At 49.3% G+C, this 26,671-nt stretch overlaps 1 protein-coding gene across 1 annotated transcript; it reads right to left on the bottom strand.

The window, feature by feature from the left end:
• Positions 1–994: 994 nt before the first annotated feature.
• fsaf1 (40S small subunit processome assembly factor 1) lies at positions 995–26,193 on the bottom strand (the record flags this gene model as incomplete). Its single annotated transcript, XM_085996754.1, has 7 exons — positions 995–1,190; positions 3,962–4,005; positions 4,220–4,300; positions 12,778–12,873; positions 13,817–13,873; positions 19,335–19,720; positions 26,106–26,193. Coding segments are annotated over 7 exons (876 nt in total), but the record flags the coding sequence as incomplete, so codon positions are not given.
• Positions 26,194–26,671: the final 478 nt, after the last annotated feature.

Genomic DNA, 26,671 nt, shown 5'->3' with positions numbered 1-26,671 from the left:
CTGGGATTTGCGCTAGATTTCTCTGCCTATACATCCCCAAATTCAGTTCGCTTTCTGTACTGTTGCAGCACACTAGGCTTGTTTGATTAAAAAATGTGTCCCTGCCCTTTGAAATAGTGCCATGGAATCTTTTACGTTCACCTGACAAGACCGCTCCCTCAGTTATGCTCAAGTGTCAGCATAGATTATGTGCTCAAGTCTCGAGTGGGACTTGACCATGACCTGACTCAAAGGTGAGTGTAAGCACTGAGCCAAGGCTGAAGATTAGGATGAAGCATCTCAGTCCCTTTCCAAATAGAGACCATAAACTGAGCACAGACCACTAACATAACTGAAAACCCAGAATAAAACTCATCCAACCCCTGACAAGCCACTGCTATTTTTTATTTTACATACATGATACCTGAAAAAATAAAACCACACAAATTGTACTATTTGTGATTCTTCCCCCCACCACCCCATGTATTGTATCAGGGTTAATGTGGATTCAGATAATGAGACATTCAATAATTACTGTGAAGGGAGTGGTCAGATATACTTGCCTTGTGTCCTAGGTTAGGTCTTTTGTATAAATCATGGCATTTCCCCACACCAGCACAAACTGGAAAGACTGCAGCACACCACTTGATACACTTAGCAGAAAGGGCTAACTCTCAGCTTACTCCAGGGAGTTATTGAGGTATTGAAGGCTACGATTCTCCTAATGAAAGAATGGGCAGCCATTTAGCTTGAGGCTCCTGGTGATCACAATCCACTTGGATCATCTGATGAACCTGCATTGTGAATAAGATTTCCTTGGTTGGGTCCCATTAACTTGCACGGTGACCTTTCCAATTTATACTCTTTTGATGTCAGTTTCCCAAAACAGCTTATTGAATCCTGCCTGTGAGCTCGAGGAGGCTTGATCACATAACAAAAATTAAAAATCACAAATGTAGCAACTTTGAGATTTAATCGCCAAACTGCAACAAAAATAGACACAACTGAACCCATCTGAATGCTGCATTCTGCACAACATTTATTTCATGACAATTTATTTTTGCATATTTTTGGAAATTGTACAAAATTACACACGTTTTGACTTGGATCTGGTTTTGATTCTCTTGATATCACTGTCGCTGAGAATCAGCGCTCCATTTTTAAATCTTCCCACCTGCCCAGTAGGGAGTATTTCAGACTTCCTGTTCCTCCTGTGGAAACCAAATCCCAGTTAATTTGGGAGGGGTTAATGTCAGTTCTTCACACAACTTGATATTTCTATCCAGCAGAGGTTAATTGCAGGATTGTCCCATCGATCCAAGTTAGTTATCTGGATTTAACAACAACTTGCATTTATATAGTGACTTTAATGTAGAAAACCATCCCAAGGCACTTTACGGAGGTGGAAGGGAAAAATAAAATGGACACTGAGCACAAAGAGGAGAGATTAGGAGGAGGGGTCAAAAGCTTGGTCCAAGTGGTAGGTTGAGGACAGAGAGGTGGTGAGACCAAGAGATTGAGGGAGAGAATTCAGAGTGTGGGTCTTAAGCTGAAGTCACAGGCAGCAATGGTGGGGCAAAAGGGAGGGAAGCATGCACGAGAGGCCAGAGTCAGAGGAATGAGAGCGAGTGGCAGTAGGGCTGGTACAGGTTTTAGAGATGGGCCGCGGGGGGGACAGGGCAGATACAAGGATGAGATTTGAGGCATTGGGAGGCCAGGAGCCAATTTAGGTCAGCGAGAACAAAACTGATGGGTGAGTAGGACTTGGTGCAACAGAGTTTTGGATGAGCTCAAGTTCATGGAGGGTGGAAAATGGGAGCCCAGGGCCAGGAGAGCATTGGAATTGGGGCCGGAGGTCACAAAGGTATTGAAAGTTTCAGTGATAGATGGGCAGAGGTGAGAGAAGTTAGAGGTAGAAGTAGGTGGTGTTTATGATGAAGAACTTTCACAGCCTCAGGACATCCCAAAGTGCTTTACAACCAATAAAGTACTTTGAAGTGTAGTCACTGTTGTAATGCTGGATGTGGTGGTTGGAGGTCAATCGTCACAGCCCCAGGACATGGCTGCAGAAGTTCCTCAGGGCAGTGTCCTGGACCCAACCATCTTCAGCTGCTTCATCAATGACCTTCCCTCCAACATAAGGTCAGAAATGGGGATGTTCGCTGATGACTGCAGTGTCAATGCCATTCACAACTCTTCAGATAATGAAGTAGTCCATGCCCGCATGCAACAAGACCTGGACGACATTCAGGCTTGGACTGATGTGTGGCATGAATGATAGCTGCCACTTAAGTGCCAGACAATGACTATCTCCAACAAGCGAGAGTCTAACCACTGCCCCATGACATCCAATGGCATTACCATCGCTGAATCCCCCCACCATTGACCAGAAACTTAACTGGACCAGCCACATAAATACTGTGGCAACAAGAGGTCAGAGGCTAGGTATTCTGTGGCAAGTATCTCACCTCCCGACTCCCCAAAGCCTTGCCACCATCTACAAGGTACAAGTAAGGAGTGTGATGGAATACTCTCCACTTGCCTGGAGGAGTGCAGTTCCAACACAAGAAGCTCGGCCCCATCCAGGACAAAGCAGCCTGCTTGATTGGCACCCCATCGACCACCTTAAACATTCACTTCTTCCACCACCGGCATCTCATGGCTGCAGTGTGTACTGGCTGCAGTGTGTACCATCTACAAGATGCACTGCAGCAACTCGCCAAGGCTTCTTTGGCAGCACCTCCCACACCTGCGACCTCTACTACCTAGGACAATAGCAGCAGGCGCATGGGAACATCACCACCTCCAAGTTCTCCTCCAAGTCACACACCATGCTGACTTGGAAGTATATTGCCGATCCTTCATCGTCACTGGGTCAAAATCCTGGAACTCCCTCCCTAACAGTACTATGGGAGTACCTTTACCACACGGACTGCAGCGGTTCAAGGCGGCGGCTCACCACCACCTTCTCAAGGGCAATTAGGGATGGACAATAAATGCGGGCCTTGCTAGCAACGCCCACATCCCAAGAATGAATATGAAAAAATGTACCAGCCAATTTGCACACAGCACGATTCCACAAACAGCAATGCGATAAATGATCAGATAATCTGTTTTTGGTGCCGATTGAGGGATAAATATTGGTCGGGACACTGGGGAGAACTCTGCTGCTGCTCTTCGAAATAGTGCCATGGGATCTTTTACAGCCACCTGAGAGGGCAAACGAGGCCTCAGTTTAACATCTCAGCCGAAAGACGACACCAACAGTGCAGCACTCCCTTAGTACTGCACTGGAGTGTTGGCCTAGATTATGGGCTCAAGCCTCTGGAGCGTGGCTTCTGACTAAGAGGCAAGAGTGTTACCACTGAGGCAAGGCTGCCACCTGAAGAGGATATGGGACTGAAAGCTCAGCTTGGTGTCTGCATACAGTCTGGTTCTGCCTCTGACAGTGGCCAGGAAGGGGATGGAGTCGGTGGTAATGTTATGATGCCTTCGGTTATTCGACCGTTTAGCTGGAGGAAATTGCAGCTCATCAAAGGCTATGTCGGACAAGCTGTCTGACAACAAAGGCAGTGGAGAGGTTGAGAGAGGCAGAGCTGGGTGTCGTTAGTGTCTGTGGAAGCGGGGTCAAAAGAATGGGTCCTTTGAAGTGGATTTGGAAAATGGTGATTATGAAAGGGAGGCAACACTGCCTGAGGGCAGGGAACCATTTACAATATCAGCAAGTGTGTTTTGGGGGGGTATGGATGAGGGAGGGAAGTTGGGTGGTCATGTGTTTAATGGGAATTGAGGGAGCAAGAAATGTATCCTGAGATACAAAATTGGATGAGATGAGCTTTGAGGGGGGCGTGGGGGAATATTGGAGAAAACGAGAGACACACACAATGAACATTAGATTTTGGAGGAAAACCATGAGAATTAAGTAGACAGTTTTAAATAAGAGCACTAAACGTTCACCCTCTCCCACACCCCACAAACTCACCTTTCCTCTTCTTTCTTTTTCCTTGAAAGTGCCGATTTTGAGTTCTAAAGTGAAAAAGGAAAGATTTGGAAACACAAGTGAATAAATTTGTTGTGAGCTGGCTCTTAACCAATAAACAACATTACAAATCAGCAAGACCCTATGGGTTGTTATTTAACTATATTCTGAAGCTCGTGTCACAAGAACGGCAATGTCAGACAAAAGTTCAGGATCAAGATACTCAGCTGAAAATAAGCCCATCGATAAAACAGCACTAACCATTTTCTCACGTTTTGCTGTGACCTTATTTCTCATCGTTTCCTGGTAACTTTTGTAATTTACATATTCACGTTTTGGGGGCTGAAACAGAAACAAAACAGTAAAAGGAACTAGTTAGTGTGCAAATTTCCTACACACCAGCCAGGTACAAGTGAATTTCCTATATATGGATACAATGCGTGAATGCATTATGTGAATGTTCTAGATACGTGTATAATGTATACCTGGGACCCATTATACAGGACATGGGAGTACTCCCCTCCTCTTCTTCGAATAGTGCCATAGAGACCAGACGGCACCTCCAACAGTGCAGCACTCCCTCAGCCTGGATTATGTGCTCAAGTCTCTGGAGTGGGACTTGAACCCACGACCTTCTGACTCAGAGATGAGAGTGATGCCCACTGAGCCACGGTTGACACTGAAATAAACACATGGCTTGCTTGCATATATGAACAACCCCTCGGATTGTGGGGGCGGCATGGTGTTTAAGCTTTCTGTCTGTGGGCCACATAAGCGCATACTATAGAATCTTAGATTTGAATATGATTTGGTTGGGATTACGGAAACGTGGCTCAAGGATGGCCAAGACTGGGAACTCAACATCCAGGGGTATTCGATATTCAGGAAAGATAGGCAAAAAGGAAAGGGAGGTGGGGTAGCATTACTGGTTAAAGAAGGGATTAATACAATTGTAATGAAGGATATTAGCTCTGATGATGTGGAATCTGTATGGGTAGAATTGAGAAATACTAAGGGGGAAAAAACATTAGTGGGAGTGGTATATAGACCTCCAAACAGTAAGGCGGAGGTTGGGGATGGCATTAAAAGGGAAATTAAACATATAGATTGGGCCAACCAAATTAGTAACAACACTGTGGAGGAGGAATTCCTGGAGTGTTTACGGGATGGTTTCCTGGACCAATATGTCGAGGAACCAACCAGAGATCAGGCCATCTTAGACTGGGTATTATGTAACGAGAAAGGATTAATTAGCAATCTTGTTGTACGAGGCCCCTTGGGTCGGAGCGATCCTAATATGATCGAATTCTTCATTAAGATGGAGAATGAAGTAGTTGACTCAGAGACAAAGGTCCTCAATTTAAATAAAGGAAACTACGATGGTGTGAGGAGCGAGTTGGGTAGGATTGATTGGGGAATGGCACTCAAAGGGTTGATGGTGGATAGGCAATGGCAAACATTCAAAGACCGAATGGATGAGCTACAGTTTGGCATAAAAATAAAACAAAAAAGGTGACTCAACCGTGGCTAACAAGGGAAATTAGGGATAGCATAAGATCCAAGGAGAGGACATATAAATTGGCTAGAAAAAGCAATAATCCTGAGGATTGGGAGCAGTTTAGGAGTCAACAAAGGAGGACAAAGGGATTAATTAAGAAAGGGAAAATAGAATATGAGAGTAAGCTTGCAGGGAACATAAAAACTGACTGTAAAAGCTTTTATAGATATGTGAAGAGAAAAAGATTGGTGAAGTCAAGCGTAGGTCCCTTACAGTCAGAATCAGGGGAATTTATAATGGGAAACAAGGAAATGACAGACCAACTAAATACATACTTTGGTTCTGTCTTCACAAAGGAGGACACAAATAACCTCCCAGAGATGCCAGGGAACATAGGGTCTGATGAAAGGGAGGAACTGAAAGAAATCAGTATTTGTAGGGAAATGGTGTTAGGAAAATTGATGGGACTGAAGGCCGATAAATCCCCAGGGCCTGATGGTCTACATCCCAGGGTACTTAAGGAAGTGGCCCTAGAGATAGTAGATGCATTGCTGGTCATCTTCCAGAACTCGATAGACTCTGGAACGGTACCCATGGATTGGAGGGTAGCTAATGTTACCCCACTATTCAAAAAAGGTGGTAGAGAAAAAGCGGGGAATTATAGACCGGTAAGCCTGACATCGGTAGTGGGGAAAATGCTAGAGTCTATTATAAAAGATGTAATAGCAGAGCACTTGGAAAGCAGTGACAGGATCAGACAAAGTCAACATGGATTTACAAAAGGTAAATCATGCTTGACTAATCTACTGGAATTTTTTGAGGATGTAACTGGTAAAATAGATAAGGGAGAACCAGTGGATGTGGTGTATTTGGACTTTCAGAAGGCTTTCGATAAGGTCCCACATAAGAGATTAGCGTGCAAAATTAAGGCACATGGGATTGGGGGCAAGGTATTGACTTGGATAGAGAACTGGTTGGCGGACAGAAAGCAAAGAGTTGGAATAAACGGGTCGTTTTCCGAGTGGCAGGCAGTGACTAGTGGGGTACCGCAAGGATCGGTCCTAGGACCCCAGCTGTTCACAATATATATTAATGATCTGGACGAGGGAATTGGATGTAATATCTCCAAATTTGCAGACGACACAAAGCTGGGTGGGAGGGTAAGCTGTGAGGAGGATGTCGTGAAACTCCAGTACGATTCGGACAGGTTGGGTGATTGGGCAGAAACATGGCAAATGCACTATAATGTGGATAAATGTGAGGTTATCCACTCTGGTGGCAAAAACAAGGCGGCAGATTATTTTTTGAATGGCAATAGATTGGGAGAAGGGGAAGTGCAGAGAGACCTGGGTGTTATTGTGCACCAGTCGCTGAAGGTAAGCATGCAGGTGCAGCAGGTGTTTAAGAAGGCAAATGGTATGTTGGCCTTCGTAGAAAGAGGGTTCGAGTACAGGAACAAGGATGTCTTGCTACAATTGTACAGGGCCTTGGCGAGATCGCACCTTGAGTATTGTGTGCAGTTTTGGTCACCTTACCTGAGGAAGGACGTTCTTGCCATGGAGGGAGTGTAGCGAAGATTCACCAGGCTGATACCTGGGAATAGCAGGAATGACGTATGAGGAGAGATTGTGTCGATTGGGCTTATACTCACTGGAGTTTAGAAGATTGAGAGGGGATCTCATCGAAACCTATAAAATTCTGTCAGGTCTGGACAGACTAGATGCAGGAAGGATGTTTCGGATGGCCGGGGAGTCCAGAACCAGGGGTCATAGTCTAAGGATAAGGGGTAAGCCATTTAGGACTGAAATGAGGAGGAATTTCTTCACCCAGAGAGTGGTGAACCTGTGGAATTCTCTGCCACAGAGGGCGGTGGAGGCCAGTTCATTAAATATATTCAAGAAAGAGTTGGATATATTTCTTGAGGCTAAAGGGATCAAGGGATATGGGGAGAAGGCAGGGACAGGGTACTGAATTTGGATGATCGGCCATGATCTCATTGAATGGTGGAGCAGGCTCGAAGGGCCGAATGGCCTACTCCTGCTCCTATCTTCTATGTTTCTATGTTAACTCTCTTTGCCACCCCAACCCTATGTTCCCATTTGCCTATATTCCAAGTTGTCAGTACTAACAGATCTTGGTATCTAATTTGGGATTCACAGCCATTTCCAAACCTCCAGGCCCATGAAATTCAAACAGGACAAAGCAGCAAGTAGGAAATATAAATGGAAATAGGACTGAGTTGCCGGAGCTTGATAGACTGGAGTGCCAGGACAAAGGGTTGGACATCTGAGCTCTATTCTACTGTTGCGCTCGAAGTTTTAGAAACCGGATGAAGAGCAGAGATCAACATCTTAAATACAGAAACCATCGATCTCTGATGCAAACAGTGACTGCATACCGGAGGAAAGAGTCAATATTGGGAACTGCAGCAGATAAAAAAAGAAATATAGCGCCTTTCATGACCACCGGACGTCCCACAGCGCTTCACAGCCAATGAGGTACTTTTGAAGTGTAGTCACTGTTGTAATGTAGGAAACGCAGCAGCCAATTTGCACAGAGCAAGATCCCACAAACAGCAATGTGATAATGACCAGATAATGTTTTAGTGATGTTGGTTGATGGATAAATCCCAGGACACTGTCCAGAGCTGAGCAGACCTGCGAGAGGCACAGAGTCGGCGAGAGGAGGATAAAAGGAGCGCGGTGAGGAGGCCTGGGACCGGAGCTGAGTGGCGGACCTGCGAGAGGCACAGAGTCGGCGAGAGGAGGATAAAAGGAGCGCGGTGAGGAGGCCTGGGACCGGAGCTGAGTGGCGGACCTGCGAGAGGCACAGAGTCGGCGAGAGGAGGATAAAAGGAGCGCGGTGAGGAGGCCTGGGACCGGAGCGGAGTGGCGGACCTGCGAGAGGCACAGAGTCGGCGAGAGAAACTCAACACAGGAGTGACGTCAGAATTCAGACGTGATGTCGGCACAAGGGAGCTGATTGGCAAGTAGCTGGTGGGTATTTTCTGCTAAGTTTTAAGTGTATTTCTACTAAGTGGTTCATAGCCTATTAATAGAGGGAGAACACTGAGTGTTTTTTGTTAAGTTTTTAAGTTTATTTCTGTCAAGGTAGTTCATAGTATAATATATAGAGGCATGGCAGGGCAACTCAGTCCCATGAATTGCAAATCCTGTGCCATGTGGGAAATCCTGGATGCTTCTTGTAGCCTGGACGACCACTTGTGCGGGAAGTGTCACCAGCTACAGCAACTCGAGCTTCGGGTTTCTGAGCTTGAGTGGTGGCTGGAGTTACTGCAGTGCATCCGCGAGACAGAGTTACGTGGATAGCACGTTTCTGGAAGTGGTCACCCCACAGCTTAAGAGTGTGCAGGCAAAGAGGGAATGGGTGACCGCCAGACAGAATAGGACGACCAGGCAGGTAGTGCAGGAGTCCCTGGAGTGCATCTCACTCGCTAACCAGTATTCAGTTCTGGATACTGGTGAGGGCGATGGTTCCTCTGGGGAGTGCAGTCAGAGCCAAGTCCACGGCACCATGGGTGGCTCAGCTGCACAGCTGGGGAGGAAGAAGAGCGAAACAGCAATAGTGGTAGGGGATTTGAAAGTTAGGGGAATAGACAGGCGTTTCTGCGGCCACAGATGAGACCCCAGGATGGTATGTTGCCTCCCTGGTGTCAGGGTCAAGGATGTCACTGAACGGCTGCAGGACATTGAGGGGGGAGGGTGAACAGCCAGAGATTGTGGTCCACATCGGTACCAATGACAGGTAGAAAGAGGGATGAGGTCCTGCAGGCAGATTTTAGGGAGTTAGGAAAGAGATTAAAAAGCAGGACCTCAAAAAGGTAGTAATCTCCAGATTACTCCTGGTGCCACATGCTAGTGAGTACAGAAACAGGAGGATAGAGCAGATGAATGCGTGGCTGGAGAGATGGTGCAGCAGGGAGGGCTTTAGATTCCTGAGACATTGGGATAGTTTCTGGGGGAGGTGGGACCTGTACAAGCCAGACGAGTTGTAGCTCAACAGGACCGGGACCAACATCCTTGCGGCAGGGTTTGCTAGTGCTGTTGGGGAGGGTTTAAACTAGCTTGGCAGGGGGATGGGAACCAGAAAGTGGATTCAGAAGGGAGAGAAACAAAGCTGGAAAGGGAAGGCAGAAAATTAGTAAGCGAGTTTGGTGGGCAGAAGAAACAAAGGCTAGAAAATAGACAAGGGAGTTTGGCAGTACTAAATGGTATATACTTCAACGTAAAACAGATGAGCTGAGCTCACAGATAGACACATGGGAGTTTGATATTATAGCTATTATTACTGAGACATGGCTGAAAGGGCAGGAATGGCAGCTCAACATTCTTGGTTACAGGGTTTTCAGACGGGATAAAAAAGGAGGGGGTCGCAATATTGATTAAAAACTCAATTACAGCTGTGAGGAGGGAGGATATCTTAGAAGGATCATCAAATGAGGCTACATGGGTTGAACTGAAAAACAAAAAAGGGGCAATCACACTGCTGGGAGTGTACTGTAGACCTCCAAACAGTCAAAGGGAGATAGAAGAGCAAATATGTAGGCAAATTTCTGATACGTGCAAAAATAGGGCAGTAATAGTAGGAGATTTCAACTTCCCTAATATTAACTGGGATAAAATTAGTGTGAAAGGCATAGAGGGAGCAGAATTCTTAAAATGCATTCAGGAGAACATTTTTAGCCAGTACGTAGCAAGCCCAACGAAAGAGGGGTGTGGTTCTGGACCTAGTTTTAGGGAATGAAACTGGGCAGTTGGAAAGGGTATCAATGGGAGAGCATATTGGTGGTAGTGATCATAATTCAGTTAGATTTAGCATAGTTATGGAAAAGGACAAGGATAGACCATGAATAAAAGTTCTCTATTGGGAAAAAGCTAATTTTACTAAGCGGAGATGTGATTTAGCCAAAGTGGACTGGAGACAGAAACTTGAAGGTAATCAGTATCAGAGCAGTGGGAGGCATTCAAGGAGGAGATAGTGAGGATTCAGTGCAAGTATGTTCCCTTAAAGAAAAAGGGTGGGACTAACAAATCTAGAGCTCCCTGGATGTCAAGGGGCATTCAGGGTAGGATAAAGAAAAAAAGGGAAACTTATGACAGATACAGAGGACTCAATACTGCAGAAAGCCGAGAGCAGTATAGAAAGTGCAGGGGTGAAATTGAAAAAGAAATTAGAAAATCAAAGAGAGGGCATGAAAAAATATTGGCAAGTAAAAGCAAGGAAAACCCAAAGATGTTTTATAAATACAGTAAGCGCAAGAGCATAACGAAAGTAAGAGTAGGGCCCATAAAGGTAACCTGTGTTCTCAATGAATACTTTGCATCTGTTTTCACAAAAAAGAGGGACACAATGCAGACACTGCAATCAGGGAGGAGGAGTGTGAAATATTAGATGAAATAAACATAGTGAAAGAGGAAGTATTAAGGGGTTTAGTATCTTTGAAAGTGGATAAATCCCCAGGCCCGGATGAAATGTAACCCAGACTGTTAAGAGAAGCAAGAGAGAAAATATCAGAGGCTCTGACCATCATTTTCCAATCCTCTCTGGTTACAGGTGTGGTGCCAGAAGACTGGAGGACTGCTAACATGGTACCGTTGTTTAAAAAGGGAGAAAGGGATAGACCGAGTAATTATAGGCCAGTCAGCCTAACCTCGGTGGTGGGAAAATTATTGGAAAAAATTCTGAGGGACAAGATAAATCTTCATATAGAAAGACACAGATTAATCAGGGACAGACAGCATGGATTTGTTAAGGGAGGGTCGTGTCTAACTAACTTGATTGAATTTTTTGAGGAGGTAACAAGGAAGGTCGATGAGGGTAGTGATATTGATGTAGTCTATATGGATTTTAGAAAGGCTTTTGATAAGGTCCTACAAGTAAAAAAAAGCCCATGGGATCCAAGGCAAAGTGGCAAGTTGGCTCAGAGGCAGGAAACAAAGGGTAATGGTCGAAGGGCGTTTGTGACTGGAAGGCTGTTTCTAGTGAGGTTCGGCAGGGCTCAGTACTGGGTCCTTTTTTTTTTGTGGTATATATCAATGATTTGGACTTGAATGTAGGAAGTATGATTAAGAAGTTTGCAGATGATACAAAAATTGGCTGTGTGGTTGATAATGAAGAAGAAAGCTGCAGACTGCAGGAAGATATCAATGGACTGGTCAGGTGGGCAGAACAGTGGCAAATGGAATTCAATCTGGAGAAGTGTGAGGAAATGGATTTGGGGAGGGCTAACAGGGCAATGGAATATACTTTCAATGGTAGGACACTGAGAAGTGCAGATGATCAGAGGGACCTTAGAGTATATGTCCACAGATCCCTGAAGGTAGCAGGATAGGTAGATAAGGTGATTAAGGCGGCATATGGGATACTTGCCTTTATTAGCCGAGGCATAGAATATAAGAGCAGGGCGGTTATGCTTGAACTGTATAAAACACTTGTTAGGCCGCAGCTGGAATACTGCGTGCAGTTCTGGTCACCACATTACAGGAAGGATGTGATTACACTGGAGAGGGTGCAGAGGAGATTTACAAGGATGTTGCCTGGGCTGGGGAATTTTAGCTATGAGGAAAGATTGGATAGGCTGGGGTTGTTTTCTTTGGAACAGAGGAGGCTGAGGGGAAACCTAATTGAGGTGTATAACATTATGAGGGGCCTAGATAGAGTGGATAGGAAGGACCTATTTCCCTTAGCAGAAGGGTCAATAACCAGGGGGCATAGATTTAAAGTAATTGGTCGGAGGTTTAGAGGGGATTTGAGGAGAAATGTTTTCACCCAGGAGGGTGGTGGGGGTCTGGAACTCACTGCCTGAAAGGGAGGTAGAGGCAGAGATCCTCATTACATTTAAAAAGTACCTGGATATGCAGTTGAAGTGCCATAACCGGCAAGGGTATGGACCAAGTGCTGGAAAGTGGGATTAGGATGGATAGCTGTTGGCCGGCACAGACAAGATGGGCTGAATGGCTTCCTTCTGTGCTGTAAATTTCTATGATTCTATGACACCAGGGAGAACTCCCCTGCTCTTCTTTGAAATAGTGCCATAGGAACTTTTACATCCACCTGAGGGGGCAGACAGGGCCTCAGTTTAACATCTCATCCGAAAGAGAGCATCTCAGACAGTGCCTCAGTACTGCAATCCCTCAGTACTGCACTGGGAGTGTCAGCCTCGATTTTCGTGCTCAAGTCTCAAGTGGGACTTGAACCCACAATCTTCTGACTCAGAGGCGAGAGTGCTACCAAGTGAGCCATGGCTGGCACAAACAATTCATAAAGAGATCACAAACAAATATCCACACATGCAACATACCCTAGCACCAAGCATAACAGCTCGCTCTTGTTCAAACATTCTTTGCTGTTCTTTTCTGTATCCTGTGATACCAAATCTGTGCACTTCCAGACGGGCCTGTAAGGGGAAAGGGGTGAGTGTGAGACTCTGGTTTCTTTATTTTGAATGTTATTTCCCCGCTGAGAGGGAGCGACTCCAACTGGGGTGATGATCTATGGGTGCCCTGCATGCTTCGCCCAAACTGCCATTATTCTCATGCAAGCCAGGGTGGGCTAGTCGACCATGGGGTGCAACACCAACTGAATGCAATGCTGTCCACACCATGAGGACTACACGCGCACGTTTTGCAGTCAAAGTAACTGGGAACAATCAGGAGTGGGCACCTATCCAATGTTCACCCCCCAGCGAGGAGGCCAATTGCAGCAACCCTCTATGGTTGCGACCACCAAACCCATCACAGGCCTGGAATTGAACCTGGGACTTTGGTTCAGCTACACACTGGTCTTTACCTACACAGCCTTCAGGGAACTGTGCACTTACTTCTCCCCCACCTCCCCTTGATTAACCATTATAGAACCATACAGGACAGGCGGCCATTCAGCCCATCGTGCCTGCTCTTTCGAAGAGCTATCCAATTAGCCCCACTCCCCCATAGCCCTGCAAATTTCTCCTTTTCAAGTATTTATCCAATTCCCTTTTGAAAGTTACTCTTGAATCTGCTTCCACCACCCTTTCAGGCAGCGCATTCCCGATCGTAATAACTTGCTGCCTAAAAAAAATTCTCATCTCCCTTCTGGTTCTTTTGCCGATCATCATAAGTTTAAATACAACACAAGGGTCAGAACACAGAGCTGCACATCATAGGGGTGGCATTTCACTTAGACCACTCAGCCCACCCAAAGGCCAGCAATGTTGGTGCTCCCATCCCATGTCTGTGGACCTTCCTCAGCCTTCAGGAGATGCACAGCCAGGGGAAGGTCAAGAGATTTTGTTGTGCTTCTGCAAAGAACAATGATCTGATGGAGTCTGTATGCTACAATAATGATGATACAAGACTTACCCTCTCCAAATTAAATACTTTTTGTTTTGTGTTGTTCTGCTCACCAGTTTCTTCCACCTGAATGTGTAAAAATTAAAAATAATTAATTCAACATTTAAGGGCACCAAAACAGAACTCTGTCATTGCAACAGCAATCACAGCAGCTGTGAACGGTGGGGGGGAAAGAGAGTGAACGGTGGGGGGGGGGGGAAAGAGAGTGAACGGTGGGGGGGGGGGGAAAAGAGAGTGAACGGTGGGGGGGGAAAGAGAGTGAACGGTGGGGGGGGAAAGAGAGTGAACGGTGGGGGGGGGAGAAAGAGAGTGAACGGTGGGGGGGAAAGAGAGTGAACGGTGGGGGGGGGAAAGAGAGTGAACGGTGGGGGGGGGAAAGAGAGTGAACGGTGGGGGGGAAAGAGAGCGAGGGTGGGGGGGGGGGGGGGGGGGGAGAAAGAGAGCGAGGGTGGGGGGGGAAAGTGTAGTCCAGGTAGCTGTGGGAGTCAGTGGGCTTGTAGTGGATGTTTGTCGAAAGCCGATCGCCAGAAATGGAGATGGAGAAGTCAAGGAAGGGAAGGGAAAACTCGGAGATGCACTTCCTCCCACCCCGCTTCTTGTAAGGACTCTATTCCATGCTCCCAGTTTCTCCGTCTCCGCCGCGTCTGTTCTGACGATGCCACCTTCCATACCAGTGCTTCCGACATGTCTTCCTTTTTCCTCAACCGAGGATTCCCGTCTACTGTGGTTGACACGGCCCTTGACTGTGTCCGTTCCATTTCCCGCACTTCTGCTCTCACCCCTTCCCCTCTTTCCCAGAACCACGATCGGGTTCCCCTTGTCCTCACCTGTCACCCCACCAGCCTCCACATTCAACGTATCATCCTCTGCCATTTCCGCCACCAAACACATCTTCCCCTCACCTCCCCTTTCAGCATCGAGTTCAACAATTTCAGATAATTATCCCTGCCCCCATTTTTCATGCTGTATGATTTTTGCCATTCCCATTTGCAACATTTTATCTTTCCTGCCTCTTACAAAAGTACAGGATGTTCTTTCAATTCCTCCCTCCCCTCCTAAACCTCCCCCCCCCCCATCTCTGCACCTGCTGTTACATATATCTGTTACATCTCCAGCTTTTTCCAGTTCTGATGAAGGGTCCCAGACCTGAAACGTTAACTGTTTCTCTCTCCACAGATGCTGCCTGGCCTGCTGAATATTTCCAGCATTTTCTGTTGTTATTTCAGATTTCCAGCATCCGCAGTATTTTGTTATTGTATTCAACTAGGGAACAGGCTATTTTAGATCTAGTATTGTGCAACAAGAAAGGGTCAATTAATAACCTTGTAGTAAAGAGGCCTTTTGGGAAGAGTGACCATAATATGATCGAATTTTATATTGAGTTTGAAAGTGACTTAGTTAAATCCAAAACTAGGGTCTTAAATCTAAACAAAGCAAACTATGTAGGTATGAGGGGGGAGTTGGCTAAGGTAGATTGGGAAAATACATTAAAAGGTTTGACAGTGGACGAGTAATGGCTAGCATTTAAAGAATTAATACATAATTTACAACAAATATACATTCCTTTAAGGCACAAAAACCCCACAGGAAAAGTGGTCCAACCGTGGCTAACAAGAGAAGATAAAGATAGTATTAGATCAAAGGAGTAGTAAGCCTGAGGATTGGGAGGATTTTAGAATTCAGGAGAAATTAATGGGACTGAAAGCCGATAAATCCCCTGGACCTGATGGCCTACATCCTAGGGTTTTGAAAGATTTGGCTATAGAGATAATGGATGCCTTGGTTGTCATTTCCCAAAATTCCATAGATTGTAGAACGGTTCCTGCGGGTTGGAAGGTAGCAAATGTAACCCCAATATTTAAGGAGAGAGAAAATGGGGAACTACAGACCAGTTAGCCTGACATCAGTAGTAGGGAAAATGCTAGAATCTATTATTCAGGATGTGGTAACAAGGCACTTAGAAAATAATAATGGGATTGGGCAGAGTCAACACGGATTTATGAAAGGGAAATCCTGTTTAACAAATCTGTTAGAGTTGTTTGAGGTTGTAACTAGCAGAATAGATAAGAGGGGGAACCAGTGGATGTGGTGTATTTGGATTTTCAGAAGGCATTCGATAAGGTGCCACACAAGAGGTTATTAAACAAAATTAGGGCTCATGGGATTGGGGGTAATATACTAGCATGGATTGGTTAACAAGACAGAAAACAGTAGGAATAAACAGGTCATTTTCGGGTCAGCAGGCTGTAACTAGTGGGGTACTGCAAGGATCAGTGCTTGGGCCTCAGCTATTCACAATCTATATCAATGATTTGGATGAGGGGACCAAATGTAATATATCCAAGTTTGCTGCTGATACAAAGCTGGGTGGGGATGCAAGTTGTGAGGAGGATGCAGAGAGGCTTCAAGAGGATATAGACAAGCTAAGTGAGTGGGCAAGAACATGGCAGATGGAATATAATGTGGAGAAATGTGAAGTTATCCACTTTGGTAGGAAAAATAGAAAAGCAGAGTATTTTTTAAATGGAGAGAGATTGGGAAATGTTGGACCTGGGTGTCCTTCTACACAAATCACTGAAAGTTAACATGCAGGTACAGCAAGCAATTAGGATAGCAAATGGCATGTTGGCCTTTATTACAAGAGGATTTGCGGATAAGAGTAAAGACGTCTTACTGAAATTATATAGGGCCCTGGTGAGACCACACCTGGAGTATTATATACAGTTTTGGTCTCCTTACCTAAGCAAGGAGATGCTTGCCATAGGGGGAGTGCAACAAAAGTTCATTAGACTGGTTCCTGGGATGGGGGGTTGTCCTATGAAGACAGATTGAGTAGGCTAGGCCTATATTGAGTAGACTCGGCCTATATTCTCTCAAGTTTAGAAGAATGAGAGGTGATCTCATTGAAACATACAAAATTATTACAGGGCTTGACAGGGTAGGTGCAGGGAGGATGTTTCCCGTGGCTGGGGAGTGTAGAACCAGGGGTCAGAGTCTCAGGATAAGGGGTCGGCCATTTAGGACTGAGATGAGGAGAAATTTCTTCACTCAGAGGGTGGTGAATCTTTGGAATTCTCTACCCCAGAGGGCTGTGGAGGCTCAGTCATTGAGTATATTCAAGACCAAGATCGATAGATTTTGGGATATTAAGGCAATCAAGGGGTATGGGGATAGAGCAGGGAAGTGGAGATGAGGTAGAAGATCAGCCATGATCTTATTGAATGGCGGAGCCGGCTCGAAGGGCCAAATGGCCGACTCCTGCTCCGATATCTTATGTTCCAACAGAAAAGGTAATCTAAAAGTCTTCTAAAGAAAGAAAAAGACTTACATTTATATAGCGCCTTCCACGACCACCGGACGTCTCAAAACGCTTTAGAGCCAATAAAGTACTTTTTGAAGTGGAGTCACTGTTGTAATGTGGGAAACGCGGCAGCCAATTTGCGCACAGCAAGCTCCCACAAACAGCAATGTGATAATGACCAGATAATCTGTTTTTGCTATGTTGATCAAGGGATAAATATTGGCCAGGACACTGGGGATAACACCCCTACCCCTTCTTCAAAATAGTGCCTTGAGATCTTTTACGTCCACCTGAGAGAGAAGACGGGGCCTCGGTTTAACGTCTCATCCGAAAGACGGCACCTCCAACAGTGCAGCACTCCCTCAGTACTGCACTGGAGTGTCAGCCTATTATGTGCTCAAGTCCCTGGAGTGGGACTTGAACCCACAACCTTCTGACTCAGATGAGAGTGTGCTACCAACTGAGCCACAGGCATATAAAAGTAAAAGGGCAGTAAGAGGAGGGGTGGGGCTGATTTGGGACCAAAAAGGAGACCCATGCATGGAGGCAGTGGGTATAACTGAGGTATTAAAGGAGTACTTTGCATCTTCACCAAGGAAGAGGATGCTGGCATAGACATAGTGAAGGAGGAGGTAGTAGAAACACTTGATAAGATAAAAATTGATAGAGGTATTAGAAAGGCTGGCTGTACTTACAGTAGGTAAATCACCAGGAGCGGATGGGATGCATCCTAGGATGCTGAGGGAATTGAGGGCGGAAACCGTGGAGGTACTGGCCATAATATTCCAAACCTCCATAGATATGGGGGTGGAGCCAGAGGACTGCAAATGTTACATCATTGTTCAAAAAAGGGTGTAAAAATAAACCCAACTACAGGCCAGTCAGTTTAACCTCGGTAGTGGGGAAGCTTTTAGAAACGATAATCTGGGACAAAATTAACAGTCACTTGGATTAGTGTGGATTAATTAAGGAAAGCAAGCACTGATTTGTTAAAGGGAAATCGGGTTTAACTAACCTGATCGAGTTTTTTGATGAGGGTAATGTGGTTGACATAGTGTACATGGATTTCCAAAAGGCATTCGACAAAGTGCCACATAATAGGCTTGCCAGCAAAGTTGAAGCCCGTGGAATAAAAGGGACAGTGGCAGCATGGATACGAAATTGGCTAAGTGAGAGGAAACAGTAGTGGTGAATGGTTTTTTTTCGGACTGGAGGAAGGTATTCAGTGGTGTTCCCCAGGGGTCGGTTCTAGGACCACTGCTTTTCTTGATATATATTAATGACTTGAACGTGGGTGTACAAAACACAATTTCAATATTTGCAGATGACACAAAACTTGGAAGTATAGTGAACAGTGAGGAGGATAGGGATAGACTTCAAGAAGACAGAGACAGGTGGCACGTGGCAGATGAAATTTAATGCAGAAAAGTGTGAAGTGATGCATTTTGGTAGAAAGAATGGAGAGGACATATAAACTAAATGGTACAACCCTAAAAAGGGTGCATGAAGAGAGAGAGACCTGGGGGTATATGTGCATAAATAAATCGTTGAAGGTGGCATGTCTGGTTGAGAAAGCAGTTAAAAAGGCTTACGGGATCCTGTGCTTCATAAATAGAGGTATAGAGTACAAAAGTGTGGAAATTATGATGAACCTGTATAAAACACTGGTTTGGCCCCAACTGGAGTACTGAGTCTAATTCTGGGCACTGCACTTTTGGAAGGCCGTGAAGACCTCAGAGAGGGTGCAGAAAAGATTTACAAGAATGATTCCAGGAATGAGGGACTTCAGTTACATTTATAAGACTGGAGAAGCTGGGGTTGTTCTCCTTGGAGCAGAGAAGATTGAGGGGAGATTTGATAGAGGCGTTCAAAATCATGAGGGGTCTGGACAGAGTAGATAGAGAGAAACTGTTCACATTGGCAGAAGGGTCGAGAACCAGAGGACACAGAGTTAATGTGATTGGCAGAATAACCAAAGGCGACATGAGGAAAAAATGTTTTACACAGCGAGTGGTTAAGATCTGGAATGCACTGCCTGAAAGCGTGGTGGAGGCGGACTCAATTTTATCTTTGAAAAGGGAGTTGGATAAGTACCTGAAGGAAACAAAATTGCAGGGCTACGGGGAAAGGGCGGGGGAGTAGAACTAGCTGAGTCGGCACAGGCTTGATGGGCCGAATGGCCTCCTTCTGTGCTGTAACCGTTCTATGATTCTATGATAAGCATACTTGACTGTCCTTGTCCGTATCCGGTGGGAGCGACTTCCTCTTCCGAGAACCAGTAAAGGTTACGACCTCCGCTGGCCTCTTTCCACTGATGGCGACAATCCTGTTATCAGGAACTTTTTCTCCCTTTGCTTTCACAAGCACCGTGCTGTCGCCCACAGAATCAAGAAGCTCAGCACGCAGCTGGACAAGACACTTTGGAGGCCCACAGGATGAGCTTGCTGCTTTCTTGGTAAGCGAATCACTTGTTCTGAGCACTGCAGTGCTGCAAGGCACAGGCTGGGCCTCTGAGCAAAGCGTCCTCTCTTCAGGCTCCTTTTGCTTGCCTTTTCTCCCTTTCAACTTTGTTTTTTCTCCCTGTGTCTTCTTTCCACCCACTGCAGCTTCTCCTGCAATAGTCAATTTCAAATATATTAAAGAGAGGCTGGGAGCAAAATAGCTGTGCATTTACCTACATACGCTAGTGACTGGAAAAAATAACCCATTGGCGATGAAGGGCTTTGGGACGTCCTGAGGCTGTGATCAGATGCTGTATAAATGCAAACTCTTTGGGTCAAATAGAAAGGAGATGAATCGCAAAGATCTCACGGTAAATACCGGGGCTCAGTGGTAGCTCTCACCCCTTAGTCATAAGGTGATGTGCTTAAGTCCCATACCAGAGGCATGAGCACATAATCCAGGCCAACACTCCCAAGTGCAGTACTGAGGCAGCGCTGCAGCGATGGAGGTAGTGTCTTTCAGATGAGACAACAATTTGCATTTATATAGCACCTTTAACATAGTAAAATGTCCCAAGGCGCTTCACAGGAGTGTTGTAAAAAAAGACACTGAGCTGCATAAAGAGATATTAGGGCAGATGACCAAAGGCTTGGTCAAACAAAGAGAGGCAGAATAGCAGAGGTTTAGGGAGGGAATGCCAGAGCTTAGAACCCAGTCAGCTGAAGGCACAGCCAGCAACAGTGGACTGATTAAAATCAGGAATGCACAAAAGGGCAGAATTAGAGGGGGGGTGGGTTGTGGGACAGGAGCAGATTACAGGGGGGGGGGGGGGGAAAAGAAGAGAGAGAGTGAGCACCGGGGGGAAGGGGGGGGAAAAAGAGAAAGGAGAGAAAAAGGAGGGAGAGAGAGAGAGAGAGAGAGCGAGAGAGTGAGTGTGAGAGAGAGGGGGAGAGGGGGGTGGTGGTGAGGGAGAGTGTGTTGTGTCTCCTTGTGTTCTTATATACTATTGTGGCGTTGCCACATTGGGGAAACACTATGTAGATAAACCTGTATAATCCCCTTTTAACTGCTGTATTCCCCTCCCCCCGCAAGACAGTTGCAAGCTGAGAGGAATAAGGCACGTTCAGACTTGCCTGCTGCTGAGAGAAGGAAAACCAATCAGGTTCCAGCAGGTGACCAATCCGTGAGTCATCACAGGTTCGCGGGCTTCACGAATTCAGTACTGTATTGTGAGAGTTGGAGTAAAGACCTATTTCTTGTAGCTCGCTGTGTTGCCTATTTCTTTACGCGGGAGACCGTAGTCACCCACATTGGTGACCCCGAATGTCGGCGGCCGAAGCCCCCGACTCACGCAGCCCTACAGAGGCCAGCAACGACCCGATGGCAACCAGCAGCAGCCTGATGTCGGCCGGCGCCGCGTCCTTGAAGCTCCCCACCTTCTGGGAACACCAAGCACCAGCTTGGTTCACGCACTCGAAGGCCCAATTCACCCTTCGCAGGGTTCAAGACGATGAAGAAAGGTACCTCCACGTAGTCTCAGCACTAGCAAGCTCTACCGCCGCCGAAGTTCTCGACCTGCTGGGGAACCCACCACAGACCAGCAAGTACTCAACCATTAAGGGCCGCTTGCTGCAGGCTTACGGCCTGTCCAAGGAGGAGAGGGCCCGCAGGCTTCTCTCACTACCAGGCCTCGGCGATTCTACCCCGACCCAGTTGATGAGCCGGATGCTTGCGCTCCTGGGCTCTGAACCGCAGTGCTTTGTGTTTCAGGCCCTTTCTCAGCCTGCTTCCTCAGCAGGTACAGACTGCCCTCGCGGGGTCCCCGATCACGGACTGCGTACAACTGGCAGCCGCCGCGGACAAAGTTTTCGCCGTCACCCAACTCGGCTGTGCAGCCGCGAGGCTCCCCGACACCACCGAGCGTGCGCCGCCACGCCAGGCCGCAGAACTATGCTACTACCATGCGCGTTTCGGCCACAAGGCCCAACGCTGCAGAGCACCCTGCTCTTTCGATCAAACCAAGATGGCCACCCGGCCCAACGCACCAGCCCCGCGCCGCCGCCTAGGCCCGCTCGACTGCACCCCCGCCACCACGATGGCCATCGGCACCGCAGGTAAACTGCTGTACATAACCGACTCTCTTTCAGGGCGCAGATTCCTTTGTGACACCGGAGCCCAATGCAGCATAATTCCTGCCTCCCAGCTCGACATCCAGGCAGGCCGCAGCGGCCCACCCCTCGTGGCGGCAAATGGCGCAGCCATCGCTACTTTCGGAAAGCGACGGGCCGAGGTTTGTTTCAACGGCCAGCGATTTACGTGGGATTTCGTGACCGCCTCGGTGGCACATCCTTTGCTGGGCGCTGATTTTCTTTGCGCCCACGGACTCCTGGTCGACGTCCGCGACAGGCGCCTGATCGACGCAGCAACTTTCGCTTCACTGGCCTGCCAGCAGAGCAACAGCCCGGCCCTCGTCGGGTCCTGCTCCGCCCCGGCGCATGACGACTACGCCCGCCTACTCGCAGATTTCCCAAGGCTCACACAACCGACCTTCTCAGCCGCGGCAGCCAAACATGGGGTCGAGCACCATATCGCCACTACGGGACCACCAGTGTTCGCTCGAGCCAGACGCCTGGACCCAGCCAAGATGGCGGTGGCCAAGGAAGAATTCGCCACGATGAAAAAACTGGGCATCATCCGCCGCTCGAACAGCCCTTGGTCGTCCCCCCTCCACATTGTGCCCAAGCCGGGCGGTGGCTGGCGCCCCTGCGGCGACTACAGACGGCTCAACGACGCCACCACGCCCGACAGATACCCCATTCCGCACATCCAAGACTTCTCGGCACACCTAGCAGGAAAGTCCGTCTTTTCCAAGGTCGACCTGATTCGCGGCTACCATCAGGTCCCCGTCCACCACGCAGACGTCCAGAAGACGGCGGTCATCACCCCCTTCGGACTGTTCGAGTTCCTGCGCATGCCCTTCGGGCTTAAGAACGCCGCACAGGCCTTCCAACGGCTCATGGACTCCGTCCTACGGGACCTGAGCTTCCTGTTCATCTATCTGGACGATATCCTCGTGGCCAGTACCAGCAAGGCCGAGCACATCGCGCATTTGCGCTCCCTTTTCCAGCGCCTCAGCCAACATGGGCTAATCGTCAACCCAGCCAAATGCCAGTTCGGAGCAGCCCAAATTGACTTTCTCGGCCACAGAATCTCGCCAAAGGGAGCCATTCCCCTACCTTCCAAGGTGCAGGCGGTGGCGGACTTTCCCCAGCCCACCTCGGTTAAGGCGCTGCAGGAATTTTTGGGGATGGTCAATTTCTATCACCGGTTCGTGTCCAAGGCCGCTGCACTCATGCGCTCCCTCTACGAAGCCACCAGGGGCAAAACGGGCAAAGAGCCAGCGAGATGGCGACAGCCTTCCACCAGACCAAAAGCGCCTTGGCCAACGCCACACTACTGGCCCACCCCACCACGGACGCCTCGGATTACGCCGTCGGCGCCGTCCAGCAACAGTGGGTCGAAGGCGCGTGGCAGCCACTGGCATTTTTCAGCCGACAGCTGCGCAAGAACGAGCAGGCCTACAGCACGTTCGACAGAGAGCTCCTAGCCCTGTTCCTGGCAATCCGGCACTTCCGTTTCCTTCTGGAAGGCCGGCCGTTCACCGCATTCGTGGACCACAAGCCGCTCACTTGCGCCATGGCCAAAGTAACCGAACCCTGGTCCGCGCACCAACAGCGCCAACTCAACTTCATCTCGGAGTTCACCACGGACATCCGCCACGTCGCCGGCAAGGACAATTTGGTGGCCGACTGCCTCTCAAGACCCTCGTTCCACGCAGTGCACCTGGGCGTCGACTACGCCAGCATGGCGAGAGACCAGGCTGCCGGCGCGGAGATCCAGGCCCTCAGGACGTCAACTACCAGCCTCACCCTGGCCGACATTCACTTCCACGCAGCCGGCACAACCCTCCTGTGCGACGTCTCAGTCCCCTCGCCTAGGCCGGTCGTTCCATCCGCCTGGCGCAAGCGAGTTTTTGACATCATCCACGGCCTTTCACATCCAGGGATGCGTGCGTCTCAGAAACTTATGTCCGCCAAGTTCGTCTGGCCTGGACTCCACAAGGATATGAGAGACTGGACCAACACATGCGTGCTGTGTCAGCGCGCTAAGGTCCAGCAGCACACCAAGGCGCCATTGGAGTGTTTCCCCGGTGCCCGAGAGGCGTTTCGACCACGTCCACCTGGTAGGCCCCTTGCCGCCGTCGCACGGTTTTACACACCTGCTCACGATCGTCGACCGCACCACCAGATGGCCCAAGGTGGTTCCCCTCGCCTCCACCACCACGACCGACGTTGCGCGAGCATTCGTCTCGACATGGGTGGCCCGGTTCGGCGTGCCGACCGACATATCCTCGGACAGAGGCCCCCAGTTCACCTCCCACTTGTGGAATGCCATCATCGCCAGCCTCGGCACCAAGTTGCACAGGACAACAGCCTACCACCCGCAGGCCAACAGGCTCTGCGAGCACTTTCATCGTTCTTTGAAAGCCTCCCTCCGCGCCAGCCTGGCCGACACCAGCTGGATCAACAAACTACCCTGGGTTCTCCTGGGATTGCGTACTGCGCCCAAAGAGGACCTCCGCGCCTCTGCGGCCGAGATGGTCTACGGCCAACCGCTCAGAGTACCAGGTGACTTCCTCCCCCTGACAACGGAGCCATGGTCGGCCGCCAGACAGCTTTCCCTGCACCAGGACGCGGCCCAGCAATTCCGTCCAGTGCCCACTTCGCAACACGGCCCGCAGCCGTCCTACGTGCCTCGAGACTTACAACATGCGGAGTTCGTCTTCGTGCGCCGGGATGCGCACAGAGGCCCGCTGCAGGCACCATACACTGGCCCCTTCCCAGTATTGGAGACGGGGGACAAAGCTTTTCTTATCGATGTCGGCGGGAAGCCGGACCTTATTGCAGTAGACCACCTCAAACCAGCGCACCTGGACCTTAGCTTCCCGTTTCGGCTGGCTCTTCCCCCGCGGCGGGGCAGACCTCCCGCGTTGGCGGCGGCCCCACAAGAGGACCAAGACACGCCAGAACCTTACTTCCCGGCCGCCGCCCCACCTTCGCCGGCAGCCCATCCAGCCAGCCCACTGGCAGACCAGCCGACGAACCAACCGGCCGACCTCCCAGACAGCCCTCCTCACACGCCAGATGGCTACTACAGCCGCTATGGCCGCTTGGTCAAACCTCCGCAGAGACTGACTTTTACAGTTAACGAGGATTCTGGGGGGGGGGGGGGGGGGGCGTATGTTGCCACATTGGGGAAACACTGTGTGTATGTAGATAAACCTGTATAATCCCCTTTTAACTGCTGTATTCCCCTCCCCCCGCAAGACAGTTGCAAGCTGAGAGGAATAAGGCACGTTCAGACTTGCCTGCTGCTGTTAGAAGGAAAACCATTCAGGTTCCAGCAGGTGACCAATCCGTGAGTCACACAGAATCACACAGAATCCCCACAATGCAGATAGAGGCCATTTCGGCCCATCGAGCCTGCACCGACACATATCCCACCCGATCCCCGTAACCCCTACACCAACACATATCCCCGTAATCCCACGTATTTAATCCCCCTAACACTAAGGGTCAATTTATCATAGTCAATCAACCTAACCCGCACATCTTTGGACTGTGGGAGGAAACCGGAGCACCCGGAGGAAACCCACGCAAACACAGGTTCGCGGGCTTCACGAATTCAGTACTGTATTGAGAGAGTTGGAGTAAAGACCTATTTCTTGTAGCTCGCTGCGTTGCCTATTTCTTTACGCGGGAGACCGCAGTCCCCCACACTATAATATTAGACACTTTTAGTTCATTTTAGTTAGTGCTTTTACTGCTGTATTCTTTCTTTGTTACAGTGCTGCCGCATGGTGCGGAGTGATACAAGATGTCCGATGCTGCACTGTGCACTGCCTGTGCACAGTGTGCCACATAGCAATATAACTACACCATACCAAAGTAGTTCCATTTAACAATGTGATACGATATAACAATGTAACATTGTTACTGGGGGGGTGATCACCCTGGGGGGGGGGGGGGGGGGGGGAGAGAAGAGAGCACCCCGGGGGGGGGGGGGGGAAGAGAGAAGAGAGCACCCCGGGGGGGGGGGGGGGAAAGAGAGAAGAGAGCACCCCGGGGGGGGAGGGGAGAGAAGAGAGCACCCCGGGGGGGGGGGGGGGGAGAGAGAAGAGAGCACCCCCGGGGGGGGGGGGGGGGGAGAGAAGAGAGCACCCGGGGGGGGGGGGGGGGGGAGAGGGGAAGGGGAGGGAGCACCCTGCGGGGGAGAGAGCACCCTGGGGGGGGGGGGGAGGGGGGAAGAGGAGAGAGAGCACCCTGGGGGTGGGGAAGGGGAGAGAGCACCCTGGTTTGGGTGGGGGGGGGGGGGAAGGGAGAGAGCACCTGGGGGGGGGGAGGGGAGAGAGCATCCTGGAGGGGGGGGAGGGGGGAGTAAGAGAGAGAGCACCCGGGGGGTTAAGTTCCTCTCAGACCCACACGCCGTCCTTACCGTATTGGTACAGTCGGCTGAGGATACTGTGCAGCAGCCGCCGCTCGCCCTCCCAGGCCCGTTCTCGCCCATTGCACAGCACCCGCACTCACAACAGCTTGGCGTCTGAGGCAGACGTCGCCCACCACATGCTCTGATGTCACCGCGTTGCTGTGCGCGTGGATTGCGTTCCCGACGCGACTGGGCGCTGTCTGGTGACGTGCCGGAGTTGGGCGGGCGCTGTCTGGTGACGTATTAGAGGTGGGCGGGGCGCTGTCTGGTGACGTACAGGAGTTGGGCAGGGCCCGGTCTGGTGACGTAACGGAGTTGGGCGGGGTGCGGTCTGGTGACGTCACGAAGTTGGGCGGGGCGCTGCCTGGTGACGTAGCGGAGTTGGGCGGGGCGCGGTCTGGTGACGCGACGGAGGTGGGCGGGGCGCTGTCTGGTGACGTACGATGGAGTTGGGCGGGGCGCTGTCTGGTGACGTACGATGGAGTTGGGCGGGGCGCTGTCTGGGGACGCGTTGGAGGTGGGCGGGGCGCTGTCTGGGGGACGTATGATGGAGTTGGCGGGGCGCTGTCTGGGGA

Source organism: Somniosus microcephalus, chromosome 9, assembly GCF_052327205.1.
Source record: "Somniosus microcephalus isolate GS21.2 chromosome 9, FLI_Smic_1.0, whole genome shotgun sequence".
In the NCBI taxonomy this organism is placed as follows: domain Eukaryota; kingdom Metazoa; phylum Chordata; class Chondrichthyes; order Squaliformes; family Somniosidae; genus Somniosus; species Somniosus microcephalus.
Note: the sequence above shows the minus strand (reverse complement) of the source record. Positions and strands in the feature narration are given on the sequence as shown.